This window comes from Hippichthys cyanospilos, chromosome 2, assembly GCF_059441005.1.
Source record: "Hippichthys cyanospilos isolate Australia breed blue-spotted pipefish chromosome 2, RoL_Hcya_1.0, whole genome shotgun sequence".
NCBI classification, from domain to species: Eukaryota; Metazoa; Chordata; class Actinopteri; order Syngnathiformes; family Syngnathidae; genus Hippichthys; species Hippichthys cyanospilos.
Genome location: NC_142370.1, coordinates 19366563 through 19386892, shown reverse-complemented (window position 1 = coordinate 19386892; position 20330 = coordinate 19366563). Strand labels below are relative to the sequence as shown.

The following is a 20330-nucleotide window of genomic DNA, read 5'->3' as shown; positions in this document are numbered from 1 at the left end:
GGACTTTCTGGTAAAAGTCCTTAAATGCTTACAACAGGACATGAAAATCTTTTTAAAGCTTGTCAGCTGCAGTAAAAAGATTAAAACTGCATCCCTGTTTGGTTAAGACATTATTGCAGAGTATCAAAGTGAAAGCTGCTAGGATAAACAGTCTATGACCATATAAAAAGTTGCCCGTATTTTATAACTTCTCCTTTAACTTTGAGTGTTTTCGGCCAATACTCCCTTGAGCTTTTCACATTTTTATCTGGTCTTCATTTCTCGTGGAAGAAGAGATCGTTCCCTGTTAGCACCCTATAAAAGCTTTTATGTCCCACATTGTTCATAAAATCAAAATGATGCATTGCTCCTTGCACCGTGCCTGACATTGTGGCCCATGAGAGACAATGTTATGTTTCATTGGGACTTCTTTTTGAAAGGTGATTTCAACTGGTTGCTATACATGGTTTATGTCTTCTTTAAAGTGAACACCATATGAAGAGTGACCTCTGCCAGCTTCACTACATTCCGATCGAAGTGTCTCAATCCAGCCTTTTGGTAAAACGCGTATATTTGTACGTGTATTTAGACCAACAATTGGCATGTCGTGCACCTGATCCAGTTTTGATGTGGCAAAAATGCATTGGCGTGACTCCTCGGCAGACACACAAACACAGCTGCATAGACACACACCTACACACACACACACCCACACACCTCCTTGCTCTTACAGGGTTCATTTGTCAAGATGACAGCTGGACCCTTACAGAGGTGGATTGTGCCAAGCAGAATCCTATGCAAGCCTGCAGAACCTCCATTGGAAAAAAAAATGTACAGGAAGTGTGTGTGCGTGTTTGTAGTTTGGCCCTTAGTGAGAGGATGTTTCCGCGTGTTAATGAGCGATAGTAAGGAAGGGCTGCATTGCTTGCGTCTGGCAGTGAGCACCCACATTTTGTCAGGCTTCCGCTCAACGTCAAGCACACCCACCGCTCTAAAATAACACCTTTGCTCCCCTCTTATTCTCTTTTCACACATACAGTACACACTTGGATGTCACTTGATGTTGTGATGTCCAAGAGTTTTGTTCTGTCGCCAAAATGATCTTCATCACCATATGATATACCCATATACACAGCCAAACCACCCTTGCCATTATTTGCCACTGGCTATTAAACAAGAAACAGCCCGGTGTCTTTTCTCACGTCTTTGAAAATGAAGTTGTTACCTTGGATATAAGGAGGAGATGCAAAGTATGTATGTATCAGAGGTGGCAGACTGCCCCTGCCAGCACCGACGGACAATCCCGACGGGCCAACGAATGACGGGAATGCTAAAAAAAAAACAACGGGATAAGAATGTCCGATACCCCCCTTTGGCTGGCAGAAAATCAAGCCAAATGGTGTGCCTGTTTCTCTGTCATGTTGCTGCATTTATCAACTGGAATCACGTCATAGTTAATGTGATTATAATCACTTTTCTCTGCAACAAAGCAGTTAGGAGGATGTCCTGTTATACAAATAATCTTTCCCAGTTGAATTCATACCTTGATATTCACAGTGTCGAAAAAGCTACGTTACTGGGGATGTTATAGTTTGTGCTGCCTTTCTGAGTCATGAAACCAAATGCATACCTCACTGCCTTGCTCAGCAAGATTATTTCAAGTCGCACTCCTTGTAGCTTTGTTTTCTGAGATTTCTTTCTCTTCTGTCTCTTGACTGGGCTTTTTACCCTTCCCAAAGAAATTGTTCAAAGACGTCTAATCCTTACTTATCTCGCTCTTTTGTGGATGACGTTTTGGCTCTCAAGTGACTAAAACAAAGATAAAACAATTTGGTCGGATTTCAAAATAAAAGGTTGATCCAAAATATATGTTAGACTCAGATGATACATGAAACAGGAATAAATAATTACGTGTGCCATTTAATACACGGATTGGTGCCAGACCACGGACCGGTGGTTGGGGACCCTTGATTTATACCGCTTTACGTCCGTACATTTAGAGAAGTGGAGCCATCAAGAGATGTATACTGTATTACTGTGTGACTCTTTGTTTTGCCTTGTGTCCTAGAGCTTAGAACACAGGGACAGACACTGCATTAAAACCAGCTTTGTTCTTGTTGATTTCAATGTACATCACCAGGCATTGCCGTTCTCACTCTGACATCACTCTGCCAACTTCAAAAATGGCACTCCACTGCTGTGCAGCAGCACCACATATCAATTAAATGGGCTAGCTTGTCCAAAGTGCTCCGTGTGGTGCCGAGTGTAGTGTGCAAGGTCTTAATCTGTTCACCGTTTTGCTGCCGCTGTGCATGTGGGTCCAAATGTTTTTGTGTTTGTGCATGTACATGTAAAAGATGCACAATGCATGTGATTGTGTACGTGGTTTTGACAGTGGTACCCTTGAAGTCCTTGACGCTTTTCATTTTAATTACCCAGATTGGGTTTGCTGGGAAAGAAGCATGAGTACCAAGGGGTCCTTGGTTGCGTCCTTGTCCAAGCCTCCGGGAGCAACTTGGGGAGTTAGTCATACATCCATCACGTTACCCATCTCAAAATTTAATCCATTCCCTAATGACAAATTGGTACAGACAGAGGATAGAAAGACCTCACAATCCAACCCTGAAAAGCCACGGCAAAAAGGTGCGGCCACTCTTTTTCTGCCACAACAATCGCTGCCTTATTTCGATTTTCTGTGCCAGGGAGAAGGGAAAGTCATTATATTGTACCCTCCAGGAAGAATAGCGTCTCTAATTTGCCATAAGCTTGCACTATTAAAGACCAGACGTTTTTCATGCAGCAATAACAGGAAAAGTCATCAACTGCTTAACTTGCACGTTTCTGTTTTATTCTGACTAATGTGAAGGAGTCTTTTAATATAGTCACATGCATCACCTCAAGCTATTATTCCACCGACACAATGGCACATTGAGCACGCTTTCTTTCCCAGCCGATTTGATAAATCGGAAAGTATCTTTATGTTCTCTTTTGTATCGGCCTTAACTGTAGAAATGTATTGTTCCAAATGCGGCAAAGCAGTGAAATAATTACAGTTCTTGTCTGCAGTCACTAGCCATTAAGCTCTGTTCACTACAGCTTGGAAGTATGATTATGACGACAAAGAAATTGACTTGGGATTTTTTATGTGCGCGTGTGTGCTTTTCAGCACAAAAAGCAACAATATTGCCATTGAATAGAGCAATAAATGAGAATAGAAATATACTATGGAAATAATAAAAATAAATAATTGAAACATGAATTGGTTTTGATTTTAAAGATGAGCGTGCATCAACTCCAACCTGCATTGAATTGTTCCAAATAGGAATATATCAAGATTTGTATCGAATGGTTGTTTATTGGAAACATATTTGAAGCACAAACATTTTCAGCGTTGAAAACATCATTCATATAGACCATATTTGTTGGACCGTAGCTGCAATTAAAATCATTTTACCTTTCTCAAAAACTGCCAGTGCACCTAAAAATCATATGTGCAGTATGGATGGCGAATTGAAGTTGACTATTTTTAACTTTTTTTTTTTTAAATGTGCAGTAGTGCACCGGTATAACCCAGTGCGCCTTTCAACCTGATGCGCTCATTTAAAAAAAAAGACATGCTTTCAAAAGATGCTGCCTTATAACCAGAGCTGTTCATAACCTGAAAAACAGTCTGTAAATGGATCTCGACATGAAGCTCATTGTATCGTACCTCTTTATGCTGATTCGAAATGTATCAAATTGGAATCTGTCTGAATTGAAACAAATTAATATTTTTTCCATGTTAAAATGGATTATTTTGCATCCCGAGACCTATCCATCCATCCGTCCATCCGTCCATTCATCCAACTTTTCTCTTTGTTGTGAAGTATTCATTCATCCATCCATCTAGACGTTCATTTTCTAGAGCCGTTTATCCTCATAGGGGTCACAGGCTTACTTGTGCCTATCCCATCTATCTTCAGGCAGTAGGGGGGAGACCCTGGACTGGTTTCCTAGCCAATCGCAGGGCACACAGAGACAAACAACCATTCATGTTTTTTATAGCTCCGGACAATGGTAAATGCAGCACCTGCAGCACCTCCTGCTACCCATTATGAAAAACAGTCAGGTTACGGTTACACGCTATCCCTTTTATTTACTGTATTATGAATAGAACACATGGGGTAAAAAGAACCACCACAGACCGCAGATCAATGACTACTCGTAGATGTAGTCAATATTCAAGGCTGCGTTAATGGGATATTCACAATATCTCCTTTTACATGCATTAGCAAAGAGGGTTATGGTAATTGTGTTATCCCGGTTGAAACCGCAATGCAGTCACAATGGAATAGATGTATTTCCACTTCTTGCCTTCTTCTGTCAAAAAAAACAACAACATCATAATCATGTCACTCATCACAGTAATAAAGTTAAGGTCAATTTCCACAAGTGTGGCTCTTTGTTGCGTCTGACTTTCTCCAATTGCTCGGTCCACAGATAAATGATTGTACTCAAGCTAGGTTAGCTAAGTGGCAATGTAACATGGATGGCTTTTCCTTAATGTTTTTCCCTTCTTCCGCTCATTACCTTGAGTTAGATTGTAGAGAATTGTCGTCGCATGTATAGCACGAAACCACACAGTGAAATTCTTACTGTTCACCTCAGCGAACACAAGACGGCAGCCACAGTGGACGCCATCATGCTAAACATGCCATCAGTTTTCATTGCTATGCTGATGACACCCAACTATAGCTTCGCTAACAAGTGATGTTAGGCATTGGCTTGGAAAAAGCACATTGTTCTATCTCTAATTCAGTCTTTATAACGTGGGACAACAAAATACTCATCATAAATAATTTTAAACAGCATAGCGGCACATATAATACTGTACTGTATATAATTCTGTACCAAAAAGGATATGATTCCTTGTGGATAGAGCATGTACAGAACACAAACTAAAGCCCTATTCAAAGGACATAACCCAAAAGCTTTTACATGACAACATTTAACAGGTTAATAAAAGGAAAGTCTTAATTGGGGCAAAATGTTCATCTGTTTGTTCCTTTTGTAGTATAATTCACCGGACGAGTTTTAGAACTGTGAGAGGTCTGTCTTTCAGCATTTGCTGAAAAAAAATGTCTATCTATGGTAATCAATAAATCCCCCCCTAGATTTAGAACTGCCCAATAAAGAAGAGCTAAGCTATGTGTTCTGTCAGAATACTTTTAAAATTATATCTGTAAATACTGGTGAGTCTGAGTTTGCCTTTATTTTAGGATGCTAGTCAGCCTTAGTTCACCTATTTTCAGCTTTCTTGTCATACAGCTGAAAAACAGGCATTTGTCAGGGACGGATCAAAGAGACAGTCAGTCAGTCCCACCTCTGAAAATGACAACGACTGAGGAAAACCCACAGTCTGTAATTTCTTAATTTGTCTTTTCATTAGGTTTCTCCTCATTCATCTGCAAAATTGGTGGCCAAAAACCTTGGTCAGTCCAGACAAGACTGCCCACTTCTGCTTAAATCTAACAACACTGCATTCAAACATATCCAGATAAGCATCCATGTCATCATGTGAGAGCTAGGACTGAGTGTGATGAGTGTGTCAATACCAACCCCAAATAGAACCGCTTGAAAACAGGAGTAAAATTAATGGAACTGGAAAACTCCCAATGGAATTGAGAAAATTGCGATCACTTTCCATCTGGGGAGGATTTATTTGGCATTGCCAAATCCAATGAAGTGGAGTCATTTTATTTTTCATTCATGTTGTCTGTCCTCGCAGAGACCTGAAGCAACGAAAGTGAAAGTGATAGCATAGGCGAGAGATCAGACGAAATGGGCGGAGGAACACTGAGCCAGACTAGAGTTGGATTTGAGGGCGGGAGGGAAATGTCGAGACAAGGCACGGGGAGTAGAGCCAGAAGGATATAAATGCAAGGAAGTGTAATAATTGCTTTTATCTTCAAATGGGAGACGATCTCAAACTGGAGATTCCAATCTAGCCTGTCTTTTGTCTCCTGTGAAGTGAATTACCCTTGTGGATGAATGAAACATCTGCCCAGCTATCCGTTGACAGGAACTGATGAAGGTTCACATTTCAGAGAGGAACTGATCATTTTTGGAACATTGTTTCAAACATTATCGAGGGTGCTGTAATCCTCCCCAAAATGATTTCCTTACTGTACACACTTGCACAATTAGCACTGACATAATATAGTGACAGCCTCAAAAATCGTCTTTTTCAGGTTGGAGCTGATGCTCAACCTTTGTTTGATCAGAGACTCAACACGTTTTCCTGTTGAGGCTAGCGAAGAGAAGGTGACAGGCAGTGCCTGTGATGGTGACAGTTTTTTTTTTTTTTTTTTGCACCACTGAGGAGAGGAAGGATGACAACTGTCTCGAATGAAACATCCTTCCAATGGCCTTATTAGTTGAAATGGTTCCTTTTGGGCAGCGGCACACCTATCCTGGTATGTCAGAAGAGAGGCTAAATTGGTGCCTCTAGTGATGAAAGATAACACTGAAGTATGCGTTATTGATTTAAACATTTATTTTGCATCATAGTTCTTTGAAGCTTAAAATACGTAAGTTGAAGCAAAACAAAGAAAGGTAGTAACAGTGTAACGTGTTTACTGCTACTTAGCCACACAAGACAAATAGACCCACGTTTATATGTGAAATGGCAGTTTCCCATCTACAGTATTTGGTTTATACTTCCCCACCTTTGATGACAACAAACAAGAGAGGCAATTTAGGAGCTCAACCAGCCAAATGCTGTGGTCAGTTGCCCCTGTTCTCCGGAGTTGGAGATACTCACTGAGATGGTAACTACCAGCAAATCAAGGGAATGTAATACTAGTTAGAACACAAACAGCTTGTGAACTGAGATTTTTTTTGGGGGGGAGCATGGTCTCAAGCAACGATAACATTGATTTGCTTGTCAGGAAAGGAATCCAGTGTAAAAACTTGGTGAAAAATCATGCAGGTCAGTCGTCTAGATAATCCTTTGACAGTTAAATGACAAAAACCTTCTTATGTTATTATTATTTGTTATACACCATCCTGCCTTCGCTCTTGACACAGCATTAACGCGCATGTAACTTCTCCAATCATACTGCGTATCTAAAAAATGTGTTTTGTTTTTAATCTCTATTCCATTTCCTTTGGTAGACATCATTTTTACTCACCACCGTTTTGCATTCCTGACTTGGTTTTAAATTAAATCAAACAGTAAATATATGTTGATTTCTTCTTTTTCTCCTCAAAGTATTGAATTAAATTTTGAGCTGCAAATAGGATGGTCCCTGCGGCAGCACTAACGGAGTCCTTGAGCATACGATAACTTCAAATGCCAGTCGGTGATAAATGTGTGTGCGCGTCAACATTACAGTGTGTGCCCTCTGTGACTTTTTTTGCGAGCACTTCCTGTGAATAATATGCAATATCAGGTTGCCAAGATCACAGTGCAAGGACAGAATTATTAAACTTGCAGGCAGGAGATCACAAGCTTGCCTTTGAATAATAAACACATCAGTTTTGTGCATGCAGCACTAAAAGAAGTGCTAAGGGTGTTATTTTCTGTAGAAATGTTATTAATTGTGTAGTATTCCATTTGCTTGTGGTGCCACAGATTCGTTCGGACCAGGATCAGGATATATCCATCCGATACAGCATCACTGGGGTGGGAGCAGATCAGCCACCTAATGAGGTTTTCAACATCGACCCTGTGCTTGGAAAGATGTTTGTCACCAAACCTCTGGATAGAGAACATAGGTCATCCTACCATGTGAGTCTACATTAATGTACACATGCGCATGCACTCTCGAACTATCGATCCTTTGATCTCCACACGCCACGCGGCCAGAGCTATGAAGACGTTTGCTAGCAAAATTTTGTTATTTGGGATTTTTCTGCTATTTGCATATTTAAGTTTGTGTCATAAGTAAAACCGTTGTCATTTTGCAAAACCCCAACTGCCCATGCAACCTATGGCCACTCCTAACTGTGGTATTGTGACAGTTTGGTCGCCCGATAGAAAATTTCTGGCCCTGCCCTTCAATCTATGTACACCCCCCTAAATGGGAAGCACCGCATTAGATTATATCTTCATTATTGTTATTATTATTGTTATTATTGACAAGAAAATATAGTTTGCTGTTTTACACTGAAAAATTGCTCAGAATGTAAACAAGACAAATAACTGTTAGCAATGTCATAGCATTATTGCTTGAACACCCTTGCTTTAGGTCTGTGTTTAACCTTCACTTGGGGACACATTCAAAGTTTTTGAACTTTTACGGACAGATTGACCTTCATTTCATAAAGTAATGACAGATATTCATTGTTCTTTACATGTTATCCGATTGGTTCTTTCTATATTATAAACTGGGTTCTCGGCTGTGTATTAATCGCTGACATTTGCACAACACAATTGATGGTTCTAACCCCATCGATAAAGCAATAAATTCCACTAATTAACCCTGATACTAGCTCTTTAAGGTCGAGAGAATTCCAAGAGTGTGCAATGCGGTAATCAGAGCCAACGGTGGCTGTTTTGAGTGAACTAGAATATAAAACATGTTAGCAGCTTATTCATCTTTTTTTTGTTACTTGCATAACTCCATTTGTTCATTCATAATTTGATGCCTTCAGAAATAGTCATGAAAATACAGAAAATGCATTGAATGAGGTGTCCCCAGAATTGTGATCTATATTACAAATAACCAATGTTAACCACAATTGCGCATGTTTTTGCCTGGTATGAAAGTGAGCATTCCTACCTTTTGTCGTTTCGCTCCTACTGTTCTTCCTCTATCCTGTATTTGTGTCTCTTATATGTAAATCAAATCCAAATCATAGACTCGTTAACCAAGCAGCCCTGACCTATTTAATTTGAGATGAGCAGCCTTATTCCCAAAAGAAGATCCAATCAATGAGCGCATTTGCTGAGGCAGAGACTCTCAAACAGCTGCTAAGTTCAACTCCCTACCGGTTACTGAGAAAAGGGTTGTGAAATACGATTGCATAGAGATACACGATAGATCTGTGTGTATTTCTCATGAGGCCTGTGTCTCACGCGACCTGCTGTCAGAGCTGCACATGTATTTAAAATGACCAGTAGATAAAAAAGAAAAAGAAAAAAAAGGCCACTATAATTTCCCTACTTGTTTGATTCATGCTAATACTGTAGCTATAATGTGACTCCAGACATATAGTATTGCCTTTTTTCAACATACTTCTAATCTCCGAGTCGCTGCTATTGAATAAGGATTGCTCCTGCGAGGGGGGTGTTGGGAAAAGAGTGGGCAGAGATAAAGGACCTGGTTCTCAGCCGCCGAGATGGGATGGCACTGCGCCGATATTGGGTGCAGGACAGATCAGACAATGTGGTGAAGAAAGTAAAGTTAAATTAACCTCAAGAAGACCTGGAGATGCAATTTCAGTGAAGGTGGAAGCAAATGGTGAGGAGGAGAGGCGAGGCTCGAGTGGAGAGGATCTTCACTTCTCATGGAAGGAGCACCCTGAAAACGATGTTCCTTATTCTATTTCCTGCTGCAATGAGCCTGCAGGCCATTTCACTTATCTGACTCTCAAGTCCTCGTAGTAGCCAAGAAGATTTTTTGCCATCAACCAAGCTCAGATGAAAGAGTACCTCAATTCTCCATACATGACAGAGCAATTAAATGTGATTTCACCGATTTATTCCTTCTTCCCCCAAGCCTTTGCCACCGTTGTAGCTTTAATCGCCCTACTTTTCCTCTCCGTTTGACAAATACACCTTTCTTCATATGAGTGAGAGCCCCCATATGCTGCACTTTCTGTTTGCTCAGTACTAATTTTTAAAGTAAAGATAAGCCTGTTTTTTTGTTTGTTTTGTTTTGTACAGCAGCATCATTAAAACAAAAAAAACAAAACAATGAAATACGATATCAACTCAACATTGCTCCCAGCATATCACTGAATAAGTCATGCCCAGAGATATAAACAATCTCAGGAAAGGTGCAGGCAACTGGGAACAGCTATAGTAAAGAGCAAAAGCTTTTCAGTCCGTTATTCTCCAATATCAATGTTCTCCTGATTTTTCTGTTATCGTCTCACATTTTTATCCTCAACGTGTTTTGTATCTTAACAACTTTTGTTCCTATAGAAGGCAAAAGTGTCCAGAAAAACATACCGTGTTTTGATCACTGGCATAGTCCTGGTCCACTGATCCGAGCACAGCTTGGAGGAATTTGTGAGGAGCCAACTGTGTTTGTTATTCTGAGATGCAAGCTCTGTTAGCCTTAAATGTGATCCTGACTCAGACTTAAAATTGACCTGTAAAGCAGCTTCCAATAGAGGAAATTGTCTCCTGTTATTCTTCTTACTGCGATAACAAACAACTTTTAGATATGAAGTCACAAGACAAGGCGTTATCATACATTTCCCTGCAAGGTATTAAAAGGTAATATTTCATGTGACCTCACGCTGTCCAAAGTATTCTGTTTTGTGTTTAAAATCTTTTTAACGGAGTAAGGTTTGTTTTTCTATCCTTAAATTGACTCACTTTTAATGACAAATGTATTATTCTGTAGATCCACATTGAACAAGCGGTATTTCAGAATTGGATCACAGAACAGTCCGGACAGTATTAGAGAACATTTCTTGACATGCAAAGGCAAGTTAGGAAACTTTTTTAAAGGGCCTTTATCATGGAAATTCAAATTTTTGAATCTATTAACCATGTTACAATGTTAATTGTTTTGTTATTTTCCTTCACTTTGCATTTCAAAAAATCCCTTTCTTCTTCTGCTCTCTTTGCTCATAGTGCACTCTTAGCACCACTCCATCCGAACAGATAACCATAACTGCGAGAGGCATTATGATTAGTGCACTGCCTTGTTGTGCTTCTCCACCGCCACTATACTGCCGCGCGCAAGAGTAAATACACGCCCACCTTATCTGAGGAGACGTTCACGTTTTGATTTTCATTTTCATTTCGGGGTTGGGATGAAAATATTTTACATTGACATGGCCATGTAAACAGCAATGTTTGATTTTTTTTTTGTTACAAACTTTGACTGAAAAAGTGGCAAGATGTGTGTTTGAGGATGCGCGGTCGTATGTGTTCTTGAGGGTAGACAGCCAGACAGTCTACAATGTAGGAACGGGTGTTACTGCGTGTGCTTTCTTGACTCGCTTTCACTTTGTTTGCAACTCCAGGTCATTTCAATGTCAGTAATGTGCCTGTGTTTGGCCTTTTAATCCCGTCCGCCTCTGACTCCCATTACTGCGTTACAACATGAGCTTTTTTGTTGTTGTTATTTGATTGCGGCCGTCTTATTTAGCTTGACGTCATGAGGGGGGTGCAGCAGCCGTACGGGCAGAGGCGGGGTTTCAGGGAAGAATTTCCCGGTTAGACATCCTGCCGCCTAATTTCATAAGAAATTGAGTTTCCAATGCGCCAAAGGTATGCATATGCATATATTTACTCATGGAAAGCTTAAAAATACCATAAACACAATAAAAACACAATAAAAAATACCATGTGGTCATTTAAACTCACAATGCTACCCTAAATAACTAGCACAAGCAGCTCCTGCATGATCAATCATAGGCCATGATGGAAATTTTGTCTTCTAGCTCCGCGCACACGCTGTGGACATGAATGGAAACAAAGTGGAGAACCCCATTGATCTGTACATCTTTGTTATCGACATGAACGACAACAGACCGGAGTTCAAGAATCAAGTCTACAATGGCTCAGTTGATGAGGGCTCAAAACCAGGTGCAAGTGTGGCATCACTTCATTTCTTTTTGTTCCTGTTCTTATGTCTGTTGAAAAGTGCACTTTCTGTTTCATTTCCTTGCACTATGCCCATTGTTGTTTTATACATTTCAATCAACATTTGAACTGTCCGGTCAGTAGGCAGCATGGCGGTGAATGTGGCAATCACATCCGTCCTGTAGTCAGTATTGTTTGAATTTCATGTAAGACCTTTCTGTGTGAATGCTCTCACCGTGCAAGAGGGTTTTTTTTTTTTTTTTGTCTCCCTCACTGTAATATTCCCAAAACATTAACACACTGAAAACTCTTATATTGTTTGCCTATACTGAATGTGCTATCAAAGTCAGCCGGGATACGCACCAGTTCAACTGTGATCTTAATGAGGACAAGTAATACACATATGTAATGGAGAGACACTTTGCTATTTTGCCAGGCTTGATTGCTGTCTTCCTCTCTCCCTTTTGGTTTTGTCCCTGCTGCAGCAGGCAAGTCTATGTGGAGGGTGTGTGTGTGTGCGTGTGTGTGTGCGTGTGTGTGCGTGTGTGTGTGTGTGTGTGTGTGCCATTCAGCTAAACAATAATCATAAAACAGAGACTTTTAGATTTTTTTGTGCTCCACTGGTTTCGGTGGAAGGCCAATTACAGACTTGAATTAGTTTGCAAATTAAAGAGTCATTACAGGGACTTAATCCTGTCAGGCACGGCTTAGGACGCCCGTACAAAGGGCTTGCGTTAAACCCCTTAAGAGTGCGGCTTAATGTAATTACCTCGATGATGTGTGACACATTTTTCATCTCCCTTCCATCTATTGCTTTATCTCTGCAAGAAAAAATGTAGGGTGAAGGACTGATTGTCCCTCCACTTCAAACCAAATTGAACAGGGGCCCATACAGGTTTTTTTTTTTCCTCATCCCTCACTCAATACTTACTTCTTGCTGCGAGGCAAGGAGAACTCCCCCTGGCCCCGTCATTTACAAAGCGTTGCTTTCAAATGTAATGAAGTTTGAAATAGGAGATGTGGTTGCAATTATCCTTGGACAGGGGACGTCACTACTGTCATATCACTATCACCGACAATTAGAACTGAGAGTGGGAGATGCAGGCAGAGATGGAGATTGCGTGGCCGGGAGTAATCTTTCACAATTACAATATTTTGGACTTGTAGTGAATTCTAAATGGGTTTGTTTTTTTTCCACGAAATGTGTTTGACTCATTTTAGGTGAAAGTAACTACTGTTCATTTACTAGTCAATATTGGGGCTGACTAAAATTTAAGGCATAAATACACCAATGAGCCAAAAGTGACCGAAGCCAATTGTCTGTGGTGTTGGTAATATGACAGAAATATACCTCTGCAACGCTAATTAAGTACCTTGTGCGCACACAGGACAAGTGCAAGTAATATTACTACACACTTCAAAAAGAAAACATCAGCATAACTTAAAAATAATGAGGTAACCCATTACAGCTAATATTCAGGCTTCAAATCAATTTAAAAATAACCAGTTGATGTTGCACCAATTGACTAGGTTTAAATTGATTGAAGCCTGAATACTGACTGTGGTTTATTTCAATATTTTTAAGTTAAGCTATTTCATTTAGTTTGAAAAAGCCAACCAGATAGCACTTGGAGGGGCAGGATATAAAAATGTAAACACACCTCTATGTTTTTCACTCAGGAACGTCCTCACGACGCATACCTTCACGCTCTTGACAAAATTGTGCAGTGCTAACATAAATCCTACCTGGTGTGTCCAGTTGCCTTTGTTTTCCAATAATTCCAATAGTTCAGTTTGTCAATGTGCACTTATGATAATATCATACAATTCCAGCCTCTCATGCATCACAGCGGCAAAGTCATTTCACCCTTCCGACATAGTGCATCAAGACATGTGCGGATGTGCAAATTGAACAAAATTGTCAAGGCATTCTTTGGCTTGCTGTTTATCTGTGTTGTCACTTTCTTTATTTGCCCCGTGTGCTGATTCATTAGCTAACAGCCAATCATAGTGATCAAATGTCAACGCAATTTGACAAGCCGTAATCACACCTCCAACATAATGACTGTTTTTTTTTTTGTTTTGTTTTAACCAATCGAGCGATGTGGACCGACGCCCAGGCTTTCACAATTTCCGATGTTGGATTAGTGTATCTAGGGCCTTAGGCAGAAGCTTAGTGATATTTAAATGTGTCCTCATTATCGTTTTAATTCTGTTGTTCAAGCGCTTGGAATACCCAAGCTGGAAAAGCACAATGTAAGTCTAAGTACATTTACCATAACATCTAAAAGTGAATCATACAGACCTGGAGAAATTTTCACCCTCTACCGGGGGTCATACTACACTTGTTCATTCCCTTGAGTAGATTTTCACCCTCGAGGCATTACTTTGATGACAGTGTTTCATCTACGAATGAATGTAACATTCAAAAGCTGTTTCTGGAGATTTGATGCAACGCACCATATATTTTGGTCTATAGCTCATACTTAAATACCTTTCATTTTCTCAAAATTTGACTGTACCAGGTGCAGTATTATGTATGGAGGTCAGCTTTCAGGTTTTCATCTTAATTATTCCTTCCTTTTTACCTTCACATTATGGTCATAAAAAAACAGGAATTTACATCTGTGATCACATATCAGCAAAAATCCAATCTTAAAGGATAATATCAAGAATTTAATAAAGCCCGCCTTATTTACTGTGCCGGTTGTCTATTAATGGGCAGTATTGTGCTGTGTACTGTACTTCAGTGTTCCTTATAACCAGGTGCCCCATCTATATGGGAATTTCCAGAAACACACTGGCTCATTTTTCCTCAGCCGAATATTCTGGGAGGCATTATTGTTACCCCAAATTATGGTACGCAGTGTAATGTCCCAATAATTTGTAGTCACATAGTGTAGTAATTTACGCAGCTAAATACACTGCAAACGTGTCAAAATATCAGCGCTCAAGATGAAGCGCTTGATTACTCCTCTCAGGCAAAATATCCTTTTGTTGTAACAGCCACGTATTACTCTCATAACGCAAATTCTCAATTCTAGGCTTTCTCAGTCAACCTCTAGTCAACCTCATGCGGGACAATACTCACCCACAACACAAATTGTTGCTGCCATCAGGCAGACGCTGCAGGAGCCTGACGGCCAGGACTGCGATGCTGGCAAACAGCTTCTACGCACAGTCCATCAGGATTCTGAAAAAATCCCTCACGCACGAATATGTCTCATCACCAGTCGCTTTACCGCATGTACACATGAACAGTGCAGGAAAGCTGCTAACTCCGTAATATTTACCTGTCATCCTCTTATATATATGATTTCTTCCACTCCATCTACAAAGTACTCCATAATATGTTCAGAATTATCATTGCCTGTTTTTTTTTTTTGCCTACTCTATTATTTGCTCAATTGTGTGGAATGTACGTCCGCTCAAACAGAATAAGTATTTAATTGTGTAGTCTTATGCGTATGACATAAAAACTCTTGAACCTTGAATACTAACAATTCTATGTGGGTGATGATCGTTTTGACAATGTTGTCTTATGTATGTAAAAAGCAAAGGCAAAAAAATGAAAAGCCACATTTTGGAAATCATCTGCGTTAGGATCAGGAATGCGACTGAAAATTAAGGGAATTAAACCCAAAAGATAGGTTATTTTATTTCAAATAACGTGTTGTTGTTCACATCGGTAAATATTTGTTTTCTTCAGGAACGTATGTGATGCACCTGTCTGCCTTTGATGCTGATGACAACACAACGGCCAACGGAATGGTGCGCTATCGAATATTATCTCAGACACCACACAGTCCCATCCCAAACATGTTCACCATCAATAGTGAGACGGGGGATATCGTGACTGTGGCGCCTGGTCTCGATCGAGAGGTAGGTGTTCGATCAGAAAAACTGAAATTGAGTCAGTCAATCTTGTTTTCAACATTTAATTTTTGATGATGATGATGTATTTTCACAAATATGTAGCTCCAAAATTTAGTTTGAGTATATTTTCTTTTGTAGCACTCTGTTATTCACAATTTTGAACCTGCCTGCTCGAAATCTTGAATCATTTTCGTTCCATATATTCAAAACAAGAAGCTCCTTGATTGTCTGCCTTAATCTGTGTGTGCCTTGCAAGGACCGTGTGCCTTTTGCAAGGACGTTTTGCTTAATAAGGCCACTCGGTCGTATTCTGACCAAAGCCAATCTGAAGTCAGGTGCACAAGTACTCTGTCACTTAAAGCATGATTTTCTTTCTGTTCACCAATCAGGATGTTATTGAAATGTAGATTTAGCTTTCCTTGCACAAGCTTTCACATGATAATGAAGGTGAAGAGGAATTACAGTACATCCATTTTATGTACTATGTCAGTGATTTTCAACCTTCATGTACCCCCTGTGAAATATATTTTCATCCAAGTACCCCTTAACCAGTGCAAAGCATTTTTGGGTTAAAAAAAAAAAAAAAAAGCCTTAAAACATGGCATCATGTTTGATTTATTAAACTAAATCTTTTCAAACGTCACTTATATTGGTCCACAAAAAAATAATCAACCCAAAGTGTCTTCTTTTGAATCATAAAAGAAATCTGTTGCCAAATTGAAATAACGTAATTATTAATGAATATCTTTCCACAAAAAAAACAATATCAAGTGTCTGACCTGTCCTTTATACATTAAAAAAAATATATATATATTTATATATATATATATAGAAATACTTGTCCACAGAAAAGTATTAACCATAACGTTTCCTGCTTTGGGGTTACAGTAGAGATCTGTTCACAAAAATAAATCATTAACTTAATTATTAATCCATATTTGTCCCCAAACAATAATCAACATAAAGTGTCAGGCCTTTTCTTAAATAAATAATTATAATAAATATTCATCAAATCATCATATAATATTCATCATATTGACAAAAAAATATTCAACTCAAAGTGTCTTCTTTTGGGATCATTATAGAGATGTGTTCACAAAATTCAATTATTAACTTGCCAGGTAACGAGAGGTGCCACATGACAAGTTGGGCGGATCTGAGAATCTTGTCTTTTTACAAAAATGAAGTTGAATAATCTACTGAACATAAAATGTGTTTTATGAACTTATATTTTCATGAAACAGTTAATGAATTCATTAATGATTTTTAAAGGATTTTTGCATGTTTGTTTTGTTTAAAATCTCGAGTACCCCCTGAATTTCCTTCAAGTACCCCCAGGGGTACTAGTACTCCCATTTGAGAAGCACTGTACCATACAATACACTTATGTTCAGTGACCATTTTTCTATTTTCCTTTTTTTGTTTGCTTTATTTGTATAGATACAAAATGTATGTACTTTTGTGATTAATGAAAATGTTTGTATTCTGAAAAATATGCGTTTCCCTTATTGTTGAGTGCCTTAAATCGTGTTTGCCCATGCCATGGTACAACTTACCATCCCACAAAGTTTTCTGCAAAAGTATTACCGGTAAATAGTGTATGAAATATACTGGTAACAATTAAGGCCGAAATCTGTCTAAAGGTCACTGTTGTCCATACACACAGAAACACATGTTTGTCTAATATGAATAGCGGTCTTTCCCGGTCACATTGCTTGTGGAGGAGTTAAACGTTATGACAAGATCCAAATGTGTTTATTTTGGTATTTTTGATGTGGTGGTGACTTAGCTGTGGGATGAATACTCCTCCCTACCTGTCACTACTGACAGACCAATTAACGACACATCACGCTGCAGATGGCCACTCACATTTTTGTGTCCTGTGCATGTGCGGCATGGATAGAGTGGAAACAGTGGGGAAGGGATGCCCTTGACACCTGTCTGCTAGACCAAAAAAAAACAAAAAAAAACATCCATGTAATGACTTCATCTAAACACGATAAATGGCACACCAGAGGATGAAGGAAAAAAAGATGAGATTTGAGATATAGTCCAAAGTAAATATGGGGTAAATTGTAGGTATTGAAAACACAAAAGTAAGATGAGTCCCCCAGGATGGGAGCAGGACACAGAGTGAAACGTCTCACCTGAAATGTCTGAATTTTACTTTTGGTCTGTATAGCTGCACTGTTGGTACAGCTAGTCAGCGCTTATGTGGGATTAAAACGGATAACCAGATGAAACGACGAAGGGTTTGATTTTGTGCTTAGACTATGTGATGCGCAAAGTACTAGTGAACTGAAGCACTTTTAATGGCTTCATTGCCTTATGTGCAAACCTGTTTTTTTTGGTCCATGCAAATCACCTGTAACAATAAAGCTGGGCCTTAAGTAGGCTTTCTCATAAAATCTTTTCAATGCAGCATTCATTTGAACTTAACTTGTGGGCTCATTGTCTCATTTCTGGGTATTTGCTCTATTCAAAGAAACGCTCTAATATTTTTAAATGTATTTTTTTATGCCAGTGCGCTTACCTTTTTCATGTTATTAAATGACCAAAATGGAAGCTTTGTCACAAATGTCACGAGTTTTATTTTCAAAGTGAAACGTCCTTCAGACTGTTGAGTCTTATATTATTTTCAGCGTCTATGTGAGATGGTTGGGGTCAGTTGACGTAAAGCACAGAACATAATGCATGAACAAAAATCCTTGAAAGTTTGAATTTGTTCTGAAACATCCAAAAATACATAGTATTAAGTAGGTAATACGTACAGTGAACACCTGCTATTCATGCACCCATTGTATCTTGAAAATTCACAAGTAAATGAGAACATCTTCACCGATTATTGCTTTCAACTTGAGCTTTGATTTTTCTTTCTAATCTTTTATAAAATCTATAGAATTCACTGTTTGACACTTTCCTGTGAAAGATCGAAACAGGCAAAAATGAGTGGGCATTGTGAATCACGCGGATGTGACACAAAACATGAATTCCTTTGGCATTCAGCAACCTCTGAAATCTTGTGTTGAGAGCATCAATACAAATCAGTAAAGTTTTACTTTTGATTAGGACAATGTTTCCTAAAAGTTTTTGATCTAATTATTTGAAAATGAAATGTTGTTCACTTTCATGTTTGGAGAGCCGCCCCTTACCTTTAAGTAAGGTTTAAACAAACTTTCAAGGTTTGGCAATCTTGCTTATCCACTCAATGAGTTTCGCTTTACATATACAGGATGTGCATGAAATTCATTTCAATATTAGTGGGTCCTTGCTTGCATATGTATAAATGCATGTTTTTTTTTGTTTGTTTTTTTTTATATACGATCATTTGTTTGCAGCATAAGAACTCCAATCCTGATGTTCTTCCTCCAGCACTTTCCTTTGCGAGTAGAAAAAAGTTCGACCAACCGCCAAGGGAAAAAAGTTCCCATCCACTAAACATAAACTTCAGAGCATACCACGGTGTTATCCCGGTCCAGTTATAGTCAGCACTTTGGCCCTTTGAAACCGTGAAACTTTCTGCGCTTCGTCTTCTCCTTTCTCCAGTTTCCATGTTGGAGATGTTAGACTCGACAAAACAAAACAAAAAGGAAGAAAGAAAAACCACTGGCTTCTATTTTTGGAAATCCCCTTTCACTGTGCCTCAACTATATCCCCAACTGTTTGTTACCCCCACAAGTGTGTTCTTTCCTTCTGAAATGTCTTTTTTCTGCTTTCCAAACTCCCACGCTGAATCTCTTCTAAAGGTCTCCATTGGTCTGCTGTGGACCTTTAAAAGTATGTTGACAGTAATAGACCACAGTCCTCTAGAGATGGCTGGGGTTGCTGCAGAGTTGCTGCTATGCTGAGAGGTTCAGAGGAGCTCTACATAATAACTCCCTTGTCTAATTAGCGTGAGTGCTGTGTACATGCCGTATGCTGGCTGATGGGACAATCAAGCACACACCACCTCTAAACAAGACTCACAAAGCAGATGTGTGTTTGTGTGTGTAGGTTTGTGAGTGGTAGATTTCTGCATGTGAGGTAGTGAGGGTGTGTGCGCGCATAACGTTGGGCATCTTGGCTTGCATCAAAAACGAACCAAAGAAAGCTGTCTAACCCTCCTGATATGGTGTCACGGCCTAATTGGGATATTTACTCTGTAATTAGCAGGTTAGAGAGACACTGGAAATGTACTTTGGAATTTCAGTGACAAGACACATTACCCAGACAGTTGGCTGTGAGGCTCCATTCTTCCCACAGCCCATTAGCTGCACCGTGGGACAGTAGGAAAGACAGAGGAGAGGGAGGGATAGAAGAAGAAAGGTTGGCAACGGAAGGGGGAGGGGCCCGCACATGCAGACGCTCGCAAGTACGCTCAAATACGAATCTACAACAGCCACATTTTTCATCTTCCAGTTAAGTGATATTGTGTCATTCAAGTAATGAAACAGCATCTATCATTCCTAATTCTATTCTTCAAAAATTGTCCATTCATCTTCATCTGATGTATCGTTGTCTTCACATCTGTCCATCTGTGTACTCAATTTGGTGGTGGCTCTGACGGCTCAGAACAGGATGTTACCAGAAGACAGTGTGACGCCATTCTTAGGAGGTTACAACTATATGCAGTCAAATGAAAAACCTGTCATTCTGAGTTTGAAAAACGGGCAGCTTGCTGGTTAAAGTTACAAAAAAAAAGCAGATTTTGCCAACTTGTTTTCAGAAGCAAAAACTGAAACACTGT

General features: G+C 39.4%; 1 protein-coding gene across 2 annotated transcripts in view; it reads left to right on the top strand.

Annotated features, from left to right (window-relative positions):
* LOC148427745 (cadherin-4-like) overlaps positions 1-20330 on the top strand; it is a 193114-nt gene that overhangs the window by 143711 nt on the left and 29073 nt on the right. For both annotated transcript variants that reach the window (XM_088407251.1, XM_088407262.1), the window contains exons 6-8: positions 7595-7750; positions 11587-11731; positions 15438-15610. In XM_088407251.1, coding sequence (XP_088263377.1) covers positions 7595-7750; positions 11587-11731; positions 15438-15610 — 474 coding nt within the window. The remainder of the gene's footprint in view (positions 1-7594; positions 7751-11586; positions 11732-15437; positions 15611-20330) is intronic.